The 24,448-nt window shown below is 38.7% G+C and overlaps 2 protein-coding genes across 2 annotated transcripts; both read left to right on the forward strand.

Moving 5' to 3' along the window:
* The first annotated feature begins 611 nt into the window (after positions 1-611).
* LOC121266271 (OPA3-like protein) lies at positions 612-16,641 on the forward strand. The gene is made up of 4 exons (XM_041170048.1): positions 612-1,018; positions 12,372-12,506; positions 15,178-15,264; positions 16,211-16,641. Exons 1-4 carry the CDS (start codon positions 890-892, stop codon positions 16,370-16,372), a joined length of 513 nt encoding a protein of 170 aa, XP_041025982.1. The 5' UTR covers positions 612-889; the 3' UTR covers positions 16,373-16,641.
* A 2,090-nt stretch (positions 16,642-18,731) lies between these two features.
* LOC121264974 (transcription factor VOZ1-like) lies at positions 18,732-24,176 on the forward strand. Its single transcript, XM_041168391.1, is given in 6 exon segments — positions 18,732-18,923; positions 19,639-19,901; positions 20,100-20,249; positions 22,527-23,049; positions 23,181-23,468; positions 23,471-24,176. Coding segments are annotated over 5 exon segments (1,446 nt in total). The 5' UTR covers positions 18,732-18,923; positions 19,639-19,673; the 3' UTR covers positions 23,728-24,176.
* Positions 24,177-24,448: the final 272 nt, after the last annotated feature.

Consider the following 24,448-nt stretch of genomic DNA (forward strand, 5'->3'; position numbering starts at 1 on the left):
GCAACTTTATTTTACAAACCCGGGCTCCGTCTATACTGCAGCATGCGTTTAGATATTGAGTTAAGTTAAAATTTTTATATATAGTAATGAATTGAAATGGTGAAATAGATTTTGTAAAGTTCATTTAAGATAAGTTTTAATGTATTTAAATGTTAAGATGGATTTAAATGTATTTATAAGAAATTGAAAATAATTGTGGATCTCGTGTGTAAATAACTATTGAATTGAAAAATATTATGAGTCACACATATAAAAATATTTTGAGTTGAGATGAATTTAATAATTTAAGGCCTTGTTTGTTTTCAGAAAACATCTCATCTCATCTCATATAATCATTACAACTTTCTCAACTTCCAATATAAAATAAAATAAACAATTCAACTTTTTTAAATTTCAAAATAAAAATAATATTAAAATATATATTTTAATAATATTTTATTCAACTTTTTAACTTTAATATCAATTCATCTCGTCTCATCTCATATCATCTCTAAAAACAAACGAGTTCAATTAAATATTTAAATATTAGATTCAATTTAAAATTAAATTAAATTAAATTAATCTCAATTCTAACAACCTAAAATCAAAGTTATTTAAAAACGAAAACTAGAGGAAGGGATGCCGACGGGCCACAATCAACCATTGGCGTATCTTGACCACGTGACCATTGCTGAACGGCCCCCAATTCTACCATTGCCTTGATCTCTCCCACTTGACTTGAGTTGCTCCCAGCCTCCTGCCCTCTTCTTCAAGAAACCCAACCTTTGATCCAGTCAAACCACGAGACCAATATTGAAACTTTTATAAGCTCGACTTTCCTTCATTCTATTTGGCCAGAGATCAAGTACTCGGTGCTCATTCGTATCTAAAATTATAGTCGTAAATCGTAATGGTACTCCCGCTATTGAAGCTCGGGACGCTGGCATTGAAGACTCTCAGCAAACCCGTGGCTAGCAGGCTAAAGCAACAGGCTGCGTTTCACCCCAGGTTCCGCCAGTTCATCATTGACATGGCCCAGGTAATAAGCTACGCGATCTCACACTTTTAGCCGTATAAACACTTTTTTCTGCTCTGATTTTATCAACTGGTGTTGATGTGGATCGCTGTAATCGAATAAATACCGTTTCAGATTGGTGAATAAATCGTGTACTTAAGGCAATGACCTCCTTTTGTTTGCGTTGAAACTATGAACCGGAATTTATTAGAAAGTGAAAAAGCAGTGGTTCTACCAATCACTACACCTAGAGGGGGGGTGAATAGGTGTATTCCAATTTTGATCGTCTTTTCAATATTAGAAACAAATAAACAGTTAATCAATGGACACAAACAATTAACACAATGATTTTGGTCACGAAGTGGAAACTCATTTGAAGAACTTCTTCAAATTCTAAAACCACTCCGGGTGTAAGGCACCACCTAAAATCCACTATAGAAAAAGTTTATTACAACCAATTTAGAGACACTCACAAAACCTTTGTAGTTCCTAAACCTGGCTTGCAACATCACGAATGACCCACTCGATCTCTACACGCATGTAATGTCGGAACTCCGACCTTCTATAGCTTTCCACGAGAACCTCTCGATCTCTGCATCACAGCAGCTCCGGAAACCTTCCGGCCAACAACACGTCCATTTCAATGGACTTTGAATGAGATTTTATCTTGAGTGTGGTGTGGTGGATATGTGTTTGGCTAAGAGAGATTCACAAGGTGAGGAATAGGTTTCTCTCTTTGGCTTTTGAAACACTTAGGGTTTTTCTCTCTTTTTCCACACCTTAGAACAGAAATGATCTGTTCTATTTATAGTTCAAGCAAGTCACGGCGCTCAAAACATGAATCTTTAGGTTGTCTTGAACATTGGCTCGAGCGAGGTGTCGAGCGAATGTCGAGCGCACGTTATCTTCCTGAAACCGCTCGAGCGAGGTGTCGAGCGAAGGTCAAGCGAAGGTCTCTGGATGAGTTCAGCTCGCGCGCACCATCGAGCGCACATCGAGCGAACCACTCTGGATGAGTTCCGCTCGAGCGCTAAGTCGAGCGCACATCGAGCGAGCCACTCTGGATGAGTTCCGCTCGAGCGCTGGGTCGAGCGCACATCGAGCGAGCCACTCTGGATGGGTTCTGCTCGAGCGTTACGTCAAGCTCACCTCGAGCGAACCACTCTGGATGGGTTCTGCTCGAGCGTTACGTCAAGCTCACCTCGAGCGAACCACTCTGCCTGGGTTCCGCTCGAGCGCTTAGTCGAGCGCCCATCGAGCGAACCACTCTGCCTGGGTTCCGCTCGAGCGCTTAGTCAAGCGCACATCGAGCGAACCACTCTGCCTGGTTCCGCTCGAGCGCCAGGTCGAGCGCCCATCGAGCGAACCTCTCTGGAAGGTTCCGCTCGAGCGCCAGTCGAGCCATGTTGAGCACACTTCAATCTTTTTCATGAACACACTTGTTACAACTCAACTTTACATAGGTTTTCACAAGAATATGCCAATTAACTCATTTTTCCCTCAACAATCTCCCCCTTTGGCATTTCTGTGACAAAACCTCTAACCTATACATAGGACCTAATCCTAACACACCCAAATCAGGATTCCCATTTTTCAGGCAAAAAGTCTTGAGCACATTGAGATATTTCTGCAAACACTTAGCAAACGGTTAAACGTACCAATAACGATATGCAAGAAATAATCATAAGCATAAACATCTGTAGCACAGTTTTCAGAAAAGACTTTTCATTAAGACTTAATTCAGACATTGTTTTCAATTTAGACAAACAATATTAGCAAGAGCAGCATGTGATACAAATAAAAATAGCTGCTCCCCCACAAAACAAAAACACAAGCTGCTCCAACATCTTTCTTGCTACTCCCCCTAAATCTCTATACCACTCCCCCTTAATCTATACTCCCCCTTTTTGTCACAAACGCCAAGGGTCTCAAGTATCACCATCAGGCTGACTTCCATCATCATCAAAGCGCTCCTCTATATCGTTGAAGCGTTGAGTCACAAGCTGCTGCAGGTTGTTAACTTTAGCATCAAGGCTATCAAACCGTGCATCAAACCGGGCTTCAAGACGGGCAAGATACTCAATGACCCGCTGAAGGCTGGGTTCGGTCAAACCAGGTGCCGAGCTATGAGGCTGTGAGCTTGAAGGCTGAGAGGTCGATGGCTGAGACGTGGATGGCTGGGAGGAGGATGCAGGAGGATGCTCAACATTCAGTGGGTGAGGGGTAATGTGAGCACGACTCAGCTGCATGGTCCTACGCCCAATAGGAGCCTTAAGAGGAACTCTAGGCTCATTAGGAAGAAGCATAACAGCTTGAGAGAGGGCTATCCTAGTGATTAGGCAGGCGAGAGGCAAGCCAGTCCGTAATTTCGGGGAATTAAATGCCTCAAGCATAACCCGACAGAGATGACTCCCCAGATCAATGGAGACATCATTGATCAATGCATACAAAAAAATGGCGCGGTCAGGACCGACATCACTTTGATGACCAGTAGGATATAGGTTTGTAAGGACTATCTTACTGAGAATGAGAAACTCGGGTGTAAAACGTGAGGTGAGAATGGGTGATTTACCATCCCAACTCGAAAATGGACCGATTAAACATTCAACAATGACAGTCGGACTGGGAGGAGAAGTCCGTGTATATGGATATGTGGGGTTTGCCACTCGCGGGGCATTTAGCAACTCCGCAACCATGCCCGGAGTCACCCGGAAGACAATGTTCCGGAGACTGACTTCAAAAGAGCCATCATCAGAGATGGCAGCAATATTGGAGTAAAACTCCTTAACCAACTCCACAGAAGGAGTGGGATGACCAATGGTCAAAGCCAGCCACTGGCGAGACTCAAAAATGCTTGGAATAACAGTCTCAGAAAACTCACCAAGGAGAACTTCCCGCTCGACAATAGGAGAACGGGTAGAAAAATTTTGAGTGTAAAGTTCTCTTGCACGAGGATTGCGGAAATGTGCTTGAGCGGGGGCTGGAGGATTTTGGCGTGAACGAACTCTTCGAGACATGACAGAAGCTGGACAAAATCAGTGACCGTTAGACAAGGCTAAAGGTAATGTGAAATGCCCAATGCTTGATGAATGCACATGCCTAATTTTGAACCAAGCCAAACTTAGGTAAAAAAAATTTTTAAAACAAGTCATGAATGTTGTCAAAAACCATTTTACAATGCACAATGCACATGCCCAAAAACACAATTGAACAACCCATTTGGCATTTTGAGCACTTCAAGTGCAACTAAGCCAAAGTTGGGTTTTAAACCCAATGGAGGTCCCAAGCCTCAATGCCAAACACTATCCCTACACTTAGAATAGACAAAAATGACCATGGGAACAAGGCAATACCAAAGCATGATGAAAATAGGAAATCAAACTTCATTGAAGCAATTCATCGAGCACTTGGAGTGCATCCAAGTACACACAAAATGAAAAACCCCTTGGGGGTTCTAAGAACCTCCTAAATACAAAGAGAATAGGAATGGACAACCAAGAGGTCCATTCAAACACCAAACAAACCAACCAATGTGTGACATTTCGGAATCCCCAAATCTAAAGCCCTAATTTCCGAAATGTATATGCATGGAGATGTATGTTGTAAAATGAAAAAAAAATGTCCAAAAATGATTGAGAAGAGGGAGAAATAAGAGACTTACCGTGATTGAAGCAAGATTTTGGGAGAAAAAGAAGGAAACCACACGGAGAGAAGAGGAGAGGTTATCGCACGGCTGGGGAGAGGAAACGGTGCAGGGGGGGAATACGGGCTGGGGAAAAAGAAAAGGGAGGGGGCGGTTTTAAAACACGTTCGCTCGAGCGGAGTTTAAGTTCGCTCGAGCGGATGCCCAGAAATTCCTCTTTTCTTGCAGAAAGTCAGTGTGATCCAACTATTAATGAAGTTAATTTTTAAATCATTCACACACACATCAAATGTAGAAAGGCATCATGTCCTTATAAAACACGCAGGTAATAGACACAAAGTATCACAAGTAATAAAGACAGCCGTGTTAACAAATTCCTTGCTTACTCAAGAAATTTCAACCAAAGGTGTGAGTGGGGTTGGGCTGTACAAGAAACCACAAGTGTTTGAGAAACTCTTCCAAGATGCAGAAAGTCAAACCCAATGCTGCTAGAACCTAGATGCTTCTGTTTGATTATCTGTATCAATGTTAAGATACTTGTTTACCCTTTTTTTTTTTTTTTTTTTTTTTTTTATAAATATATATATGCAACAACAGCCCTTTTTTTCTTTTCAATGACATACAATATCATCTTCTTTTCTTTTTCTTTGCACAAGGGAACAATAATGAGGTTGTCTAGCCCGTGGTCAATTCTGTGTGTAGGTAGAGTTTCCTAACACTTTTGATTGCCTCCCCAAAAACTCACGGTGGTGAAACGTCGATTGATTAAGCATGGAGTGAAGTGTGTGAAGCTAGTCACAGATTACAACTGATACTCACGTTTCAAACCTTTGTAAGCCATAGAAATATGATACAATTCTCAAAAGACACATGCACCTAGATTTTTAGAATTAACAACACCAATAACTAATATCACAACCAAGGAGAGCATGTAAAGGCAGTAATACCAAAAAAAAATACGAGGAGGAATAATCACAAAATAACAAAGACAAAAACAAAACAAAAGACAATGCAGGTAAAGCATGCAATGCATGTTATGCATGTTTCAACCCTCAGGTCAATGCACAAATACCAATAGCCTTTCGAAGTAATTCAAACCGAAGCCCATCCAAAGGTTTAGTGAAAAGGTCGGCTAGTTGGTGTTCGGTGGGAATGTACTCAAGAGTCACCACACGTGTTTCTACCAGCTCTCGAATAAGATGATGTCTAATGTCAATGTGCTTGGTCCTAGAGTGTTGGACAGGATTTTTTGAAATGTTTATGGCACTAGTATTGTCACAATAAATGCTCATCATACCTTGAGTAATACCATAGTCACACAACATTTGCTTCATCCACAACAATTGCGTGCAACAGCTGCCTGCAGCAATATATTCAGCCTCAGCCGTGGACAGCGATATGGAATTTTGCTTCTTGCTCATCCAGGCAACAAGGTTTGTGCCGACATAGAAACACCCACCAGAAGTACTTTTTCTATCATCTGCATTACCTGCCCAATCAGCATCGGAATAGCCTGCAAGCTCAGTATTAGAGTCTCTAGAATACCAGATCCCATAATTGACTGTCTCATTTACATAGCGAAGTATGCGTTTGACAGCTACTAAATGAGATTCCTTAGGATTAGCTTGAAATCTAGCACAGACCCCAACACTAAAAGCAATGTCTGGTCTACTTGCAGTGAGATACAGTAGACTCCCAATTATGCTCCTATACAAGGATTGCTCAACATTCTTGCCTGACCCATCAGTACTAAGCTTAACACTCGTGCTCATAGGGGTTCTGGCATGGCTTTTCCCATCTAATCCAAATTTTTTGATTAATTCCTTTGCATATTTGGATTGAGATATAAACAGCCCATTGTCTAACTGTTTCACCTGGAGTCCTAAGAAAAAGGTTAGTTCACCTACCATGCTCATTTCAAATTCATTTTTCATTTCTTCAGCAAACTCAAGAGCCAAGGCGTCAACCGATGATCCAAAGACAATGTCATCCACATAGATTTGAGCAACTGTTATGTCTTCTCCAACTTTTCTGATAAACAGTGTTCTGTCAACACTTCCTCTCAGAAAATTGTGATCTTCAAGATATGAAGTAAGCCTCTCATACCAAGCTCTAGGAGCTTGTTTCAAACCATATAAGGCTTTCTTCAACCTATAGACATGATTAGGATATTTTGGATCATTAAAGCCTTTTGGTTGTTCGACGTACACTTCTTCTTGGAGGATCCCATTCAGAAATGCACTCTTGACATCCATTTGATATAGCTTGAAACACATGTGGCATGCAATGCTTAATAATATCCGGATAGATTCAAGTCTGGCAACTGGAGCAAAGGTCTCGTCAAAGTCTATTCCTTCCATCTGTGCATACCCTTGAGCAACCAATCTTGCTTTATTTCTCACTATTGTACCATTCTCATCCGACTTATTCTTAAATATCCACTTAGTACCCACGACATTGTGATTCTCTGGTCTTGGCACCAAGTACCACACATTATTCCTCACAAATTGGTTTATTTCTTCATGCATAGCATTCAACCAATTCTCATCATTTAAGACTTCTTCGACTCTTTTTGGTTCAATTTGTGAGATGTAGCTTGAGTAAGCCAATTGATTTATCACTTTCCTCCTCAGCCTCATTCCTTCATCAATGTGTCCTATGATGTTATCCTGAGGATGATTTAACTTTACTCTTGACGAGGGCTCCTTTTGGTAACTCACTTTCTCATTTGATGAGGTCTCTAAGTTCTCATTTAGAGTACCAAAATCTTCTTGCCCAGTTTCACTCGGTGTGTGAGTTTGCTCTTCCTTGTTCAACTCCTCTCTAGGAGCATCATTGACCACCACATTTATGGATTCCATGACGGTTTGGGTGCGTAGATTGTAGCTCCTATATGCACGACTGTTTCTGGAATATCCAAGAAAAATTCCCTCATCACTCTTAGGGTCAAACTTAGCTAAGTTTTCCCTATCTCTCAAAATGTAGCATTTACTACCAAACACTCGAAAGTATTTCACATTTGGTTTCTTTCCTTTCCACATCTCATATGGTGTTTTGGAAGTGTTTGGTCGTGGATAGACTCTATTCACAATATGACATGCTGTGTTCACAGCTTCTCCCCAGAAGTGAGTAGATACATTTTTACTGTGAATCATGACCCGTGCCATTTCTTGAATAACTCTGTTCTTTCTTTCGACCACTCCATTTTGTTGTGGAGTGATAGGGGCAGAAAATTCATGACTGATACCTTCTTCATCACAGAAACTCTCAAGATTTGAGTTTTCAAACTCTCTTCCATGATTACTCCTAATTCTGACTATTGCTTTCCCTTGCTCATTTTGAAGTTTCTTGCACAAAGTTCTAATCACATTAGGAGCTTCACCTTTTTCTCTCAGAAATTCTACCCAGGAGTATCTGGTGAAATCATCTACCATTACCAGTATGTATTTCTTTCCCCCCAGGCTCTCAGTTCTAGAGGGTCCCATAAGATCAATGTGCAGCAACTCTAATGGTCGTTCGGTCAGAATAGCCGTTGTGTGCTTGTGAGCTGTTCTAACTTGTTTTCCCAACTGACATGACCCACAAACAGGAGTCTCTACTTTACCCAGCTCAGGCAATCCTACCACCATCTCTTTCTTGGCAATCTTAGACAGATTTTTGTGATTCACATGTCCAAGTCTTTGATGCCAGAGGTCAGTAGCCTCATTCTTAGCACTATTGCAACTATGCTGAGGATTAGGGGCAATGCCATAACAATTATCAGATGTCCTTGTTCCTTGCATCATGCAATTTCCATTATTATCTGAAACAATACACATATCTTTTGAAAAACGGACTTCTGCATCATTGTCACACATTTGGCTTATACTGAGGAGATTGGCTTTTAATCCATCAACAAATAGGACTTCTCTCAAGATGGGCAGTCCAGGTATTTCAATTTCACCCCTTCCTATTATATCAGCTTTACCTCCATCTCCAAATGTTACTGTTCCACACTTGTACTCTTCAACTGTTTTAAATAGACTTTTATCACCTGACATGTGGCGAGAACATCCGCTATCAAGGTACCACATGTAAGTGTCTCTGGTCTTTAGAGCAATGTGTGCCACATGGCAAGTGTGTATTTTTCCAGTTCTGACCCACATTTTTCTAACTTTTGGAGAGATGTCCTTTTTGCTGGTTGACAGTTGGTCTATCTTGACATTTAGCATCTCATTTTGTCTGGTTAGGGCCCTGACTTGACTCCAAAGATTCAAATGCTCTCTTCTTGATTTACTATTTCCATCTCTCATAGGATTCCTCCTAAGCTCATAGCAGTTTGGTCGAATGTGACCAAACTTACCACAATTATGGCACACATAATTCTCCTTGCGATCTCTTTGTCCCCTGAAGAATGAGGCATACTTAGGAGCAGTTATGAGATTTTTATCCATTTTTGGTGAGTACACACTTCTACTTTGAGAGCGTGTATGATCATACATGGTGTATCTCTTCAATTTAACACAGTCTCCTACAACATGACCAGTCTTACCACAGTGGTGACACACAGGACTTGTATTTCGAACTCTTGACTTATCATGAGACTGAACACCCATATTTACATGAGAGGATTTCTTACCCTTGTCAGATGGGTTAGCATCCCCTTTTGCAGTTGACTCACGAACAAACACAGTTTTCCTCTCATTCTTATAGGAGACTTTTGAGGTAGTAGCTGCATCAAATTTCTCTGTATTATATCCTAGTCCACTCTTGTCACCAGGAGGCTTTCCTGACTCCAGGATTTCATCCAGCTTTTCTTTCCTAGTGGACAAGGATTTCAGTTCATCCTTCAACAGAATCATCTCACTTTCTTGTTTTTTTAATTCCTCTTCTAGAGAAACATTTCTTATTTTCAACTGATCAGTTAAACCAATGGCTTCATTTAATTTGCTTTGAAGCTCTTCATTTTCTCGTTTGCTGAAGTCTATCTCCTCAATGTGCGCTTTGTTGCGCTTTCTCAATTTAACACATTCATTGTACAGCTTCTCGTAGACTTCTTGCAACTGATCTTCATACCCAGATTCATTTCCAGATATGCTCCCATCATCAGACACTGATTCACTACATTGACTTTTGCTGCTGACAGAGGTAGTGAATGCCATGTAGTTAAGATTTCTTTTTGGAGAAGAGTTATCTGATGATTCACTCGACTCTGATTCACTCTCACTTAGAGATGCAATCTTAGCTCTTTCTTTTGCCTTTTTGTAATTTGCACATTCCAGACGAATGTGTCCAAATCCATGACATTCATGACACTGCACCCTTGATTGTACCTTGTCTTTATTTGTTCTAGTGTACTTCTCAGTGCTTCTCTCTTTGTTCCCTGAACTTGAGCCTCTATTATATCTTTCAAACTTTTTCTTCTCTGGCCTCTGGTTCTTATTGTTTCTAGCCACAAACATTTTCCTGAACTTCTTAGCATAAAATGCTATTTCTCTGTCACTCATAGCCGACTCATCGGATGACTCATCTGACTCTTCTCTAATGGTATTGAGGGCTATGGACTTGTGTTTCTTATCCACAGGAAAAGTGTGTTCATATGTTTGTAGAGAGCCTACCAATTCTTCAATTCTCATACTGTCTAGATCTTTGCTTTCTTCAATAGCAGTAACTTTAGGACGAAACCTCTCAGGGAGTGATCTGAGAACTTTTCTCACAATTCTGTTCTCAGGAATTCTGTCCCCTAGATTAAAACGAGAATTGACAACATCATTTAGTTTGGCATAAAAGGCATCGAAGGTTTCATCATCCTTCATTCTAAGTTCTTCAAAACTTGTGGTCAGCATTTGAAGTTTAGAATTCTTTACAGCTTTGGTACCCTCATGGGTGACCTCAAGAATGTCCCAAGCTTCTTTGCAATTCTCACACATGGAGATTCGCTTGAACTCCTCCTGGGACACGGCCATGAAAATCGCATTCAGGCCTTTGCTATTCCAACCACACTCACTAATTTCCTCCCTAGAGTAATTATCCACACCTTTGGGAGTTTGAACTCCTTCAATAATAGTGACTGGTTCTCTCCATCCCTTTGTTATAGAAACCCACACTCGTTCATCCACAGATTTTAGAAAAGCTCTCATTCGAACTTTCCAATAAGCATAGTTGTTTCCATCAAAATAAGGTGGCGATGTGAGAGATTGAGACTTATCCATTTTAACCACTACAGCAGGATCACACTCAGGAATTTAATCCCAGCGGAGTGAACCCGCTCTGATACCAATTGAAAAAGCAGTGGTTCTACCAATCACTACACCTAGAGGGGGGTGAATAGGTGTATTCCAATTTTGATCGTCTTTTCAATATTAGAAACAAATAAACAGTTAATCAATGGACACAAACAATTAACACAATGATTTTGGTCACGAAGTGGAAACTCATTTGAAGAACTTCTTCAAATTCTAAAACCACTCCGGGTGTAAGGCACCACCTAAAATCCACTATAGAAAAAGTTTATTACAACCAATTTAGAGACACTCACAAAACCTTTGTAGTTCCTAAACCTGGCTTGCAACATCACGAATGACCCACTCGATCTCTACACGCATGTAATGTCGGAACTCCGACCTTCTATAGCTTTCCACGAGAACCTCTCGATCTCTGCATCACAGCAGCTCCGGAAACCTTCCGGCCAACAACACGTCCATTTCAATGGACTTTGAATGAGATTTTATCTTGAGTGTGGTGTGGTGGATATGTGTTTGGCTAAGAGAGATTCACAAGGTGAGGAATAGGTTTCTCTCTTTGGCTTTTGAAACACTTAGGGTTTTTCTCTCTTTTTCCACACCTTAGAACAGAAATGATCTGTTCTATTTATAGTTCAAGCAAGTCACGGCGCTCAAAACATGAATCTTTAGGTTGTCTTGAACATTGGCTCGAGCGAGGTGTCGAGCGAATGTCGAGCGCACGTTATCTTCCTGAAACCGCTCGAGCGAGGTGTCGAGCGAAGGTCAAGCGAAGGTCTCTGGATGAGTTCAGCTCGCGCGCACCATCGAGCGCACATCGAGCGAACCACTCTGGATGAGTTCCGCTCGAGCGCTAAGTCGAGCGCACATCGAGCGAGCCACTCTGGATGAGTTCCGCTCGAGCGCTGGGTCGAGCGCACATCGAGCGAGCCACTCTGGATGGGTTCTGCTCGAGCGTTACGTCAAGCTCACCTCGAGCGAACCACTCTGGATGGGTTCTGCTCGAGCGTTACGTCAAGCTCACCTCGAGCGAACCACTCTGCCTGGGTTCCGCTCGAGCGCTTAGTCGAGCGCCCATCGAGCGAACCACTCTGCCTGGGTTCCGCTCGAGCGCTTAGTCAAGCGCACATCGAGCGAACCACTCTGCCTGGTTCCGCTCGAGCGCCAGGTCGAGCGCCCATCGAGCGAACCTCTCTGGAAGGTTCCGCTCGAGCGCCAGTCGAGCCATGTTGAGCACACTTCAATCTTTTTCATGAACACACTTGTTACAACTCAACTTTACATAGGTTTTCACAAGAATATGCCAATTAACTCATTTTTCCCTCAACAGAAAGAAACTATTAATTATAGATGGCTTTTGTTTCCCTCTTGATCCATTCGTGTCCAGTCATCTTAGGGTGATATTCACTGACATCTAATTATTTCATTGTTGCTGCTTCAGATATTACTTCTCTTGGTTTGTATAATATAGACTCTAAAATGCGTTTTGTTTAATTTTGATGATTGGAACCAGTCAAACCATCGATTCACAACACAAATTCAAAGACGCTTATATGGCCATGCAACCGATGTTGAGATTCGCCCTTTGAATGAAGAGAAAGCCGTTCAGGCTGCTGTAGACCTTATTGGGGAACTCTTCGTCTTCTCGGTATCATTTATTTACTTATATGCATAATCTTTCAAACCTACTTTACCACCGCCCCCCCCTCCCCCCCCCCCCCCCCCCCCCCCCCCAAAAAAAAAAAAAGGAAAGAAAAAAGGAAAAAAGAAGAACAAAGTAACTTACCGCAACTTGAACAATTGAAGTATGTCCTTATGCTTGCGGTCAGATATTACTTGCGTTTATGTATGCATGCTTGATTTGTCATCTACACGCAAGCCAAGGTGCATGTCTTGCAATAAACGTGTATGCACGTACTTTTGGCCTCGTTTGGATTGAGAAATGATCTCATCTCATCTCATTTATCCCATCATTACAACTTTTCTAATTTTTCATACAAGATATAATAAATAATTCAACTTTTTCAAATTCCAAAACAAGAATTTTTTTATAGGTAATCAAAGATATTATTTATAGAAATAGGCAAAGTCCAGGTACACAGGAAGTATACTTGAGGAATGCCTAGTTAGAGGTTACAATAGAAAGAAGAGGTTATGGACACTTAGTCCGTTACAAACTATGGCCCTCGCCCATAAGAACAATGGCTTAAAAAAGAAAAATTTTAGCTCATCCATTGTTCTCTCTTGATCTTCGAAACTTCTAGCATTTCTCTCCCTCCAAATACACCAACACAAACTTTGGCCCCCGCCCAAAACAATAATTAAAAAATAATATTCTAACAATATTTTATTCAACTTTCATCTCAACTCATCTTATCTCAACTCATTATCCAAACCGCACCTCTATCTTTGACTTTATAAGTCACCGAGCTATAGGAAATAAAAGGAAACTGGGACTTTGTATAATTATCACTTAATGAGCCAATGCTGCTACTACTAATAGAAAAGTCTTAGTTTGGGGAGTGAGATGAGATTAGAATTTTATGAATAATAGTAAGATAGTTTTGTGAATAATATTGAATTTGAGTAATGTTTTATGGGGTTTTGGGAAATGAGAGATAAAAAATTGAATAAAAAATATTATAAAGTTAAAATATTATTAAAATATAATTTTTTAATATTATTTTTGTTTGAGGATTTGAAAATGTTGAATTGTTTTTTATTTTTTGTTTGAAAGTTGGGGAAAGTTTTAATAATTAGTTTGAAAGTATTTGTGTTTGAGTGATGATTGGGAAGGAGATGAGATGAGATGAAAAGAGAATTTTGGAATAGAAACTTTTTCCAAACAAGCCGACTTGCGGAAAAATTTGAACCTAACCATGTGATTATTATTGTACTAAAAAAGACTTAATCAATTTAGAATTGTAATACACTAATACTGTGTTATTTGATTTAAGCTCGTGAGATAAAATTGATTCTGAATAGGACGATCAAAACATTCACCAGTTAAATCAGAGCAGACCTCTATATGGTTGACTTGAAATCGGTCTCGTTTGTTTCACAACTCTTCTCAACTTATATCATCTTATCTAATCATTACATCTTTCCTAAATTCTCACACAAAATAAAATAAATAATTCAACTTTTTTAAATCCCAAAACAAAAATAATAGTAAAAAAATATATTCTAACAATATTTTATTTAACTTTTAACTTTAATCTTAACTCATCTCATCTCATCTCATCTCATCTCATCTGCGAAAACAAACGAGGTCTTAGTTGACTTGTGATTCTTTTGCTATCCTGCTTTGCATCTCACCAGAGGATGAGATTTGGGGATGGGAATGTCAAAAGTGAACATGCTTGTGCTCACGGGATTGCAGAGAGACTTTCAATAATTGGATGGGTAGAAGTGCCTTGTGGGACTTGATCCCACTACATTAGGCAATTGGGTGAAACAAATATATTGCTGAATCCCAAGGCTAGTGCTAAAAAATTCTGTGCTTGCTTGTTTAGTTTATGAGAAACAATTCCACAAATACTTGTCATGGCTGATGAGTTTTCCTGCAACCGCAACTAAAAAAACTATTCTTTTTTTCTTAAAGAGAAATGCTAATGCCTAGATTAGAACAATGAAGCTATAATATATAGTCTGCCAATAGTCCAACTATACATAGAATTTGCTTTGTCAGCAATACATAACGACAAAATATTGAATTATTTTGTGGTGCCTGATTAATAATTAGGATTACATCAGAAAGTTTGCTCTTGTCATATACCTATAACAAAAAAAAAGTTTGCTCTCTTGTCATTCTTGTCTCTTGGACATTGAGTGTATGAATTGCAAGATGAAGATAGTTTTGATTAATACCCTTAATTTCAATAGCTGTTCTGGTTGAGATTTGACTCCTTGTTGGTGAGCATCTCTTTCTGGGGTTTTTCAAAATCCAAATTAGCGAGTTGAAATGCATTTCTACTTTGTATAGATGGATGAAGCAAAAAGTCCACCATTTCTATATGTCATATACCCTATAGCAAGGGGAAATGATGGACTGTGATTGGATTCTGCCTTCAATTTCATGAGCATATAACTGTGAAGATAGGTGGGACTATTTGACAACACTTTTAAATTCATTGTACATAATACTCGGAGAGTAGCATTGTGGGTTGCATTTAAGGGGAGGAGGATCTGCAATGTTTGGTGTGAATAGAATCATACACCTCATAAAAAACACAAAAATTTACTTGCTTTTACCACCCTAAATATCAATTCTATATGTATGAATGACCGTTTACATGACCGAACTTCTATGTATATAGGTTGCAGGAGCTGCTGTGATCTTTGAAGTGCAAAGAAGTGCTAGATCAGAAGCCAGAAAGGAGGAATTACGCAAGCAAGAATTTGAGGTGAACTGGCAACAACCATCTATGCTAGTGATAACTGATATATAATCCTTGTGTTTATACCTTTGGACTGATAAGATATCTGGAGATCTGCCAAGAGACAATAATACACCAAAATATCACGACAAGCGCTTATTGATATGCAATTGTAGCTGAGTTTTGAATACTTTCATCACCCTATTACATTTACTAATATTTGATTTATTTATTTTTTACTAATAAAAAAGAATAAAATATTAGTAAATGTAAAATATGAGTTATTCTCTTCATCTTACATTAGTCCCTCACAAGTTGTAGTATGAGTCAGGCACAGTTTTAACATCTATACTGTCTCATTTGGCATGACCAAGCGAAAGGGCCAATCTGTGGACTGATTGGTTACAAACTTAAGCACACTAAGAAGCATATTTTAGAGTTGTACCGAGGCTGTGATAGATCAATATAAGCATTTTAAAATATCATCTATGACCTTTTAGTCCTCAGTCTTTCAGACAGAACCAATTCTCATATTCTCCACTAATTTTAGTGTGCCTATCATTATCACACAACTCTATCTGTAAGAATGCACAAAGTTTTGAGATAATGGATGATCATTTGAAAAAGTTTGCTCAGGGATGCTTAAATCAAAACTTCTCTTTGAATTGTTGTAAAAAAATGTATGCGTGTGCGCCTTTTGGCTTGAGAGGAATTGAGACTAATTTATTTAACACCCTGTTGATGAAGGGAATATCTGAAGGCAGACATGTCAATGGCATGATATTTGTTTGTGCATTTTCCCTTCAACTGTGATGAAATAATTAAAGAAAAAAAGGTGTATAATTTTCTTATGGACTCCTATGACTGCCAAATGTTGTGATTTTCATCATATGTTGTGATTGTCAGGAAAATAGTATAAATATTTTAAGGCCACCTAATTATTCACAATCCCCTTTGTTCATCTTTTACTCAGGCAATGAGGCAAAGAGATGAGGACTTAGCAAAAGAAGTGGAACTTCTTAGGCAAAAACTCGAGGAACTGGAGCAGCTTGCCAAGGGACGAGGACTTGGAGGCATTTTCAACATCAGACATAATAATAATACAGAAACCGGAAAGGCAGCTAAACCAGCTTGATTTGAACAAGAGATTCTTCTAATAAATTACAATTTTTGTGACACAATTTCTAATGTATTGAATAGTTTCCCTTCAGCAAGGGGAAAGAGCTTTACCCAATTCTTTTGACCACGGGTCATCTTTCCAGATTGAGTTCTGTAAAAGAATACTATAAGAAATTCGAAATGCGAGTTGTGTTTTTATTGCTGGAAAATAAAATGAAGTCGAGGAATACAGTGAGGCTGTCGATCGAGACAAGCGATGATATATCATATGAATTAGATGAGATGGCTGGGCCAGTTGCCATCACTTTCCCCCTCTTGAAAATGACACTCCCGTTTATCCTCTCAAACGCCTAGATGCACATATTCACGAATGCAGGCTGATCAGGTTGGCGAGGTATTATTGTCGTCTCTCTAGTTATGATGAGCGCCCAAGTCTCGTTGCACTATTTATTTTCCTCGGCGCTGCTCTTAGTGATGAACCGTCCTATTACAGGAAGGGCATTAATATCTTCGTGCCATTAATCAGGATTCAACATTGATATCTTGGTGCCATTAATCAGGGGTTAATAATCTGTGCTTAATTTACCGTCCTTTTAAATCTCTTGTAACAGGAAAGGCATCAAAACTGGAATCTGATGGGTGGTGTAGTGGAAGTGCTTTTTGTTTATTCGTTTCTTCCTCTACTCATCTTTCACTTCTCTCAAGGGACACAAAAAATGGTGTTCCTTTTCAGTGAGGTGGCCGAATTACAAATTGCCAAGTGGACATTTGAAGGGACTTTTGAGCAAGGGAGTGCGTGTAAGTAACTTAACACCCAAGTTTGCTAAAACACAGATGGAAGAAGCACGAAAGTTAAGATCTTACTTGGGAAGGCTTTATGAACTTAAGATTCACGGAATTAAAAGTCAAACCAAGCTAAACTTTTCAAGATATATTACTGCATGACAGTGAACTTAAAATAGGCATTGGAATAATATTTTACAAATGATTTATGAATTTTTGGAGTTTTATCGGAATTTTAAAATCTAATACGAGAAATAAATAAATAAAGTTTGTCTTACATTATTTATTACTTACTTGTTTGATTTTTTTTAACGATATTAAATATTCAATAAATATTATAAAATTATATCTCGTATCAACCTACTTTTTATTCACTTCAACTGCTTAAAAACCATCCACCTTTATAAAATTAACAATATTGATCTTAAACCATCATTAATTTAAGGACGGAATAACAAATTAATCTCAACTTATCTCATTTAATTATTAAAACTTTCAAAAATTTTAAATAAAATATAATAAACAATTTAATTTTTTCAAATTTTAAAATAAAAATAATATTAAAAAACTATATTATAACAATATTTTATTCAATTTTCAACCTTCGTCTCGTCTTAACTCAACTCACTATCTAAATCTCTATTAGAAACATCTATCCTAAATGTTGTTCATAGCTACCAATGTATCACTTTCAAGTGCAGTTTGGATAGTAAGTTGATATAAGATAAAAGTTGAAAGTTAAATAAAATATTGTTAGAATATTATTTTTTAATATTATTATTATTTTGAAATTTAAAAAAATTGAATTGTTTATTATATTTTGTATGAAAATTTAAAAAATTTGTAAAAATGAGATGAAATAATTATTGTATCCAAAAACCTTAGTTGTGTCACAAAATGAGCTTTTCTTATATCCAAAAAGGACTATAATGTTCTCTCAAACAGGACAATCCCCGCAATTATATATATTTTTTAAAAAACTATTAATAAAAATAAAACCTAACCATAAAAGTGCATTAATTTTTTCCAAATAGCATTAAAATTTATTAAAATCAGTATATTCTCAACATTAAAGGGGACTTAAGTTATTTGTGGTACTGTGATTTTTATTCCCTTTTTTTTTTTTTTTTTGAGTAGATTTTTATTCTCTGTTTATACGATGAAGTTGGGATTGAGTCTTCATATGCCAGTTATCCTTATAAAAAAATATGGGGAAAATAAAGATTCTTTACAAATTTTCATGATATTTATCGCTATTTTAGAGTCTTGAATCTTCAAATTTTCCACATTTAATTTTAAATATTCAATAATTTTATTTTATTTTTCTATTTTATCCTGTACAAGTATTATTTGGTACTGAAAAATAGAGCTTCTAGTGCTTGAAAATGAAAAGCACGAAACCACGAGCGAGTGTCGGACAGATCATCCATATCTTATTACTCGGAAACCCAAAAGTCTAAAATAGCCCCAATTGGTCCCTCGCAGATATTCTGTATCCCAACCCGCAGATTCGCAGTAATTTATCATACTTTCTAAGGGCAAATTCTAAAGACCAACCGACCCCATTAATCCACTTCAGCGTCGGTAAAACAAAAAATGAAAACCCACAATCTCTTTTAGCTTTTTTTGCCGCGTCCACGTTGCTGTTGCTCCCCGGACACTCGAGAGAGTTTGGGAGAGAGGAGCAAGAGGACTACTACTCGGCATGGAGTATAAAAGTTAGAAGACCCAAAAGCAAAGGCGAAGCCAAATTCTATCGCTATTTCTTTCGGACAAAGAAAAAGGTAAAAACAAAAGCTTTTCTGATTGGGAAATTTGGTATCAGAAAAGAAGATTAAAACTTTGAAGGGCGAGGGCATCTCTTTTCGATCAGCCTAGTTCTCTCGAATATTTTGCTTTCTCTCTATCTCTCTACAATCTCCGAACCATTTATCTCCTGCATCATAGGGTTATAGATAGAGAGAGCGACACTCTCTCTGTGGGTTTCCATCTTCTCTGAGTTTGGTTTTTCAATTCCCGTCCTGTTTTTATTTGCTAATTATCCTGATCTTTGACGGCGATCACCTGAAGACTTCTGTCTTTTTCTGGTATGGTACTTTTTCTTTCTTCTTCTTTTGACCTGTTTGATTAATATTTTGTGAGGTATCCATCTTCGCAAATTTTGGGGCTGTTTCTATTTATTGTGTTGGTTTTTCTCTCAAAACTTAAGTTGGTAGATTCAATTTTATTTGGCGTTCGGTTTTAATTTATGAGCATCATTTTACACTAAAATTACTTTACTAATTCTTCTATTGGTAGCAGCAACGTTCTGCTAATCTCATTATAGAGCGTCTCCAGATTTTTTTGTTATTTAGTTCGATGGACATTTTTTGGTGGTTGGTGGGGGTGGGTGTATTATCTTTTAACTTATAAATTGGGTGTGAATTTGATTACTCTTTTGGTCTAAAACCTTATTGGTTTTGACCCGAAATTGGGTTTGTTTTCTTTTCTGGATTGCAGGGCTCTACAAAGAAGTAAGGTTGGAAGGCTTACTGATGGGGAAGGGTTCGAAGAGCAATTGCAAGTCTGCATCTCACAGGCTCTTCAAGGACAAGGCAAAGAACCGGGTTGACGACCTCCAAGGGATGTTCGTGGATCTGCAGTTTGCCAGGAAGGAGAGTCGCTCGGTTGATGCTGCAGTCCTTGAGGAGCAAGTCCATCAGATGCTCCGGGAGTGGAAAGCTGAGCTCAACGAGCCCTCTCCAGCTTCTTCTTTGCAACAAGTTAGTTTTGTATCAATATATCATACTCGTTATCATTTTGGGAGCATAGCTTAAAGCATATATTTAAATGCTATATAGATACTTATGTCGTGTGTGTGTGTGTGTTGCAATGGGGACATTGTGCGTGAACTATTATTGTAAGGTTGGAATTTCTATTGGTGTGATTGTGACCTGTGGTGTTTATGTGTGGTTATATAGGGTGGTAGCCTTGGGTCTTTCTCCTCGGATATATGTCGTCTATTGCAGCTTTGTGAGGAGGAAGATGATGCCACTAGTCCATTAGCTGCGCCAAATCCCGAGCCTAATAATCAAAGTACACAAGTCGGAGACAGTCTGATCTTTCAAGAGGTGGGATTTCTAAATTTCAATTGCTTCTGCCATTGTTTGTCTTTTTTAGGGTTTCCTTTTTCAAAGAAAATTAATATTGGCTTTGATTATTAACATATGATTTGTTTGTGGATGCAATACATTAGTTTGACTCAAAGAATAAAAGATGGGAGAGGCTGCTCTCTAATCGATCCAATTGAATGAAATATAAGATCCTTGAATTTATCATACATGTGATATTGACTATGTTCAAATGCTATGTCAATGGAAGCTGATGTGAGTTTTCTATGAAAAATGTAGGGTTTGGATAACAATTAACCATGCACATAAGACCAAACATTTATGTGGTTCGGTATAGATGCCTACTTTCACAAGTATAAGACAATCACACCGGAATTTGACAAACATAAGAGGGATTATGATGCGGAGATATCCTCAAATTTTAATCTCCTAGTACACTCAGAGCCTTACTCATTCAGAAATATTTAATCCCAAAAGTGCTCTCCTCACAAGAGGACAACCTTGGAATGAAGTTCTGACTTAGTTCAAGTGCCCACTCTTGGACTGAAGTCCTTAAATAAATCAAAGTCTTAATTCAGATTGAAACCATCAAACACTAAGCACTAATGTCTATATATATGGCTTGAAGAACTGTAATTCATCACTCTCTTCTTTATGATGTGAAATTACCACCTTATTACATCCGAGCTAAGCACCTTCTGGCCTCTTACTAAAATTTTCACTTTCAATGATTTCAGAATATGAACAGGAGCTAGTATGTGTCTGTAATCTGGAAGTAACTGAAAGCGGATTACAATTTTATGTTCATTCAATTATAGTTTGATTTTTGTTCATGCCTAACTATGAGTGTTAAAGCCTATTTTGTAAGAACAAGTTGGAAGGGGAGAAGAAATCATTCCCAGTCCACTGTTAGTGATTTGGGCTTGGGTCGGTGTTGTCTGGAGCCCACAGTGATGATTTGGATCGGTGGTACAGTGTCTATACATATGTTCATTTTAGTAAATGGAAAATAAATACAACAAATATAAATGGAGAATGAAACACAGATTTACGTGATTCGGCACAGGGCCTACGTCTACGGGTTGTTTGGAGGTCAAATCCACTATAAATGGTGTATTTTTCAGTCTCTCATGGTCTCTCGTAGCTTACTGTATAAATGGGTCGATGACACCTGCTGCTTGGAGAAAATAAAACTGGAGCTTCTGTCTGGAGGTTGAAGAAGCTCTTTTCTCAAGTCTCCTAGAATTCCCCGCATCTTCGATCTCAGATCCCTTTTATTGGCATCTATTAGTGGTTGGTGAAGAGCTCAGCTTTATATCACTTCGTTATCCTTTCTCGCGTGCCTGACCCTCTTTCCCTCTCTTTTCCCCCATTTTCCTGTCACTTCCTTTCTTTTCCCCCCGACACCTTTTCCCTTCATTAGCTTTTGTCCCCTTATCTCTCTCTCTCTCTCTCTCTCTCTGAAGATGGGACCCCTCCTTTGGGCTGGGCTTGGTGAGCTTGGGCTAGGGACATTTTACCCCTTCCAATGAGGTTCCAAACTGTTAACTGTAGAAAACGTGGGGAATTTATCACTTGAATGAACCTTTCCTTCTATGCATAGGGACTAGAAGTTGTGGGAATAATTTAGTTGAGAAGACTACAATATGGGCAATATATTAATAATGAGAGCCCAAAAGAAAAATATATTTAATGCCAAGTGCTCGAATAATTTCTTTTGAAAGCTCTGGTTTCTGTTTTTTATTGAGCCTTTACGATATTGTTCATTTCTTGTGCTTTGATGAATGCGATCTCCCCAAGTTTTTTTTGGTTGAGAGAGAGATAGATATTAAGTCTAGACCTAGTTGATAGGCCTCGGGGCCCAGTGCATGGATTCTGGCTTCGCTCACCACATTGTCAAGTTTGACCTTTATAACATACATTCATAATATGATTAAGACAGTTATATGAGTAGGATCCTAAACATATATCACTTGAGCATAGTGATTTTCCTGGATTTAAGGTTAGCTTGTATCAATTTGAGCTGTGAATGGATACTTTGTATCATCTTCATGGCTGTGAAGTTGGTAGTTTGGATTTAGTTGTTTTCTAGGTACACTGTAAGTACACTTTATTAGCTAGAACATACTTTTATGCTTTGGTTTCTAGCATGATCTGTTATATTACTTTCTTTGATATTATCATTTACTTCTTTACATGTAACAGTTCTATTGCAATGTCATGTCAATTAGATTTGAAAATGGCCATTCATTGGTGATTAGATTTGATATCTTGCAGGGATATACTGTGAATCAGGGGCAGCAGGACCATGGTTTTCCATTGATTGTTGAATGCAAAAACCCGTCCCCAGAAGGTCACGATGTGTCAGTTAATAACTCGGATGGGGCTACTCATTTGGACTATCATCAGTTTGATTTGCATCAAGACTTTGAGCACAACTTCTACACTGGTTTTAGTGGTACTGGTTTGTCTAGGGAGGATGGCGTGCCTCATGTTTCTAGCTATCTGCCGAGTATATGCCCTCCACCTTCTGCTTTCCTAGGCCCAAAATGTGCACTTTGGGATTGTCCAAGGCCTGCGCAAGGCTTGGGCTGGTGTCAAGACTATTGCAGTAGCTATCATGCAGCTTTAGCATTGAATGAAGGTCCACCTGGCATGAGTCCTGTTCTAAGACCTGGAGGCATTGGTCTGAAGGATGCTCTCCTTTTTGCTGCTCTTAGTGCAAAGGCACAAGGAAAAGATGTTGGTATCCCAGAATGTGAGGGAGCTGCTACTACGAAGTCTCCATGGAATGCACCTGGTAGGTTTTTATTTTTGGCCTTGCATTTTTTTATTTGCTAGCAGTGATTTCTAGTGGTTGGAACTGAGTGATCCTGAACTTAGCTGACATCATTTCCAGGCTGATTAGTAAGTTCTGCTATATGATTGCAGAACTCTTCGATCTATCAGTTCTGGAAGGTGAAACAATTAGGGAATGGCTCTTTTTTGATAAGCCTCGAAGAGCATTTGAGAGTGGGAACAGAAAGCAGAGGTCATTGCCAGATTACAGTGGGCGCGGTTGGCACGAGTCAAGGAAGCAGGTGATCAATGAATATGGAGGCCTGAAGAGGTCCTACTATATGGATCCACAACCTCTTAACCATTTTGAGTGGCACCTCTATGAATATGAGATCAATAAGTGCGATGCTTGTGCTTTGTATCGATTAGAATTAAAACTTGTTGAGGGAAGAAGAACTCCAAGGGGAAAATAACCAATGACTCAGTTGCTGATCTGCAGAAGCAGATGGGAAGGCTCTCTGCTGAGTTTCCATCTGATATTAAGCGCTCTGTGAAGGGGAGGGCCAAAGTTAATGCAAAGGCTGGTGTAGGTCATGTTTACTCTGTTCCAAATCGAGTAACACCAACAAATGGGGCATATGGGATAAATGCACCATATGATTATCTTGTCGAGAATATGAGTGAGTATTATCTGACGTAATTATAGAAGATTGGCTGGATGCTGAAAGTGCTGGATGTTGTTAGTTTAGTTACATTAGGCAGCAATGGGGTTGTGAAGTGAAGCTCATTTTTTCGCAATTTTGGAGAATTGTGAATGGCTCATTCTCACATGGATAGCGGTATTAGAGTGTCCCAAAAACTGGAGCTTATTTCTAACTTCTGAAAGATGGTGACAAACTGAGAAAATGGGTGATTTTTCGTCATTCCATTTTTATAAACAGTTGCGATATATTGAAAACTGAAAACCAAATACTTTCACCAAAACTGGAATAGGTAGATGAAGACCGTTGCTGTACTTCATCTGTCATAATCTGTGATTTTGTATTCAAAATGATGTTAACGTAGGCCTTGGGCTGTTTAATCACAGTCCGTGATATCTGCTGTGGCCGCTGGTGTAAAATATTATCTGTTTACTGGATGTTGAAGTATGGAGATTCTGTCCTGTTGTTTTGGATCTAAAATAGTAAGTGTTTACTATGCATGTTGACTTTACTCAGTTCACTCTCTACCGTGGGATAGAGTCTTTAATAACCCTAAATAAAATGAATAATAGTTTGGTAAATAAAAATGAAATGGCTTAATTTTTTGTGATAAGTAAAATTTGATTGATAGAAAAAGGCATACCCAAGGACTAGAAAGTAGTGTTGAAAAAAATTCTCTTCAACATATCCATGAAATGACATAATTGCATTGATGAATAA

Source organism: Juglans microcarpa x Juglans regia, chromosome 5D, assembly GCF_004785595.1.
Source record: "Juglans microcarpa x Juglans regia isolate MS1-56 chromosome 5D, Jm3101_v1.0, whole genome shotgun sequence".
NCBI classification, from domain to species: Eukaryota; Viridiplantae; Streptophyta; class Magnoliopsida; order Fagales; family Juglandaceae; genus Juglans; species Juglans microcarpa x Juglans regia.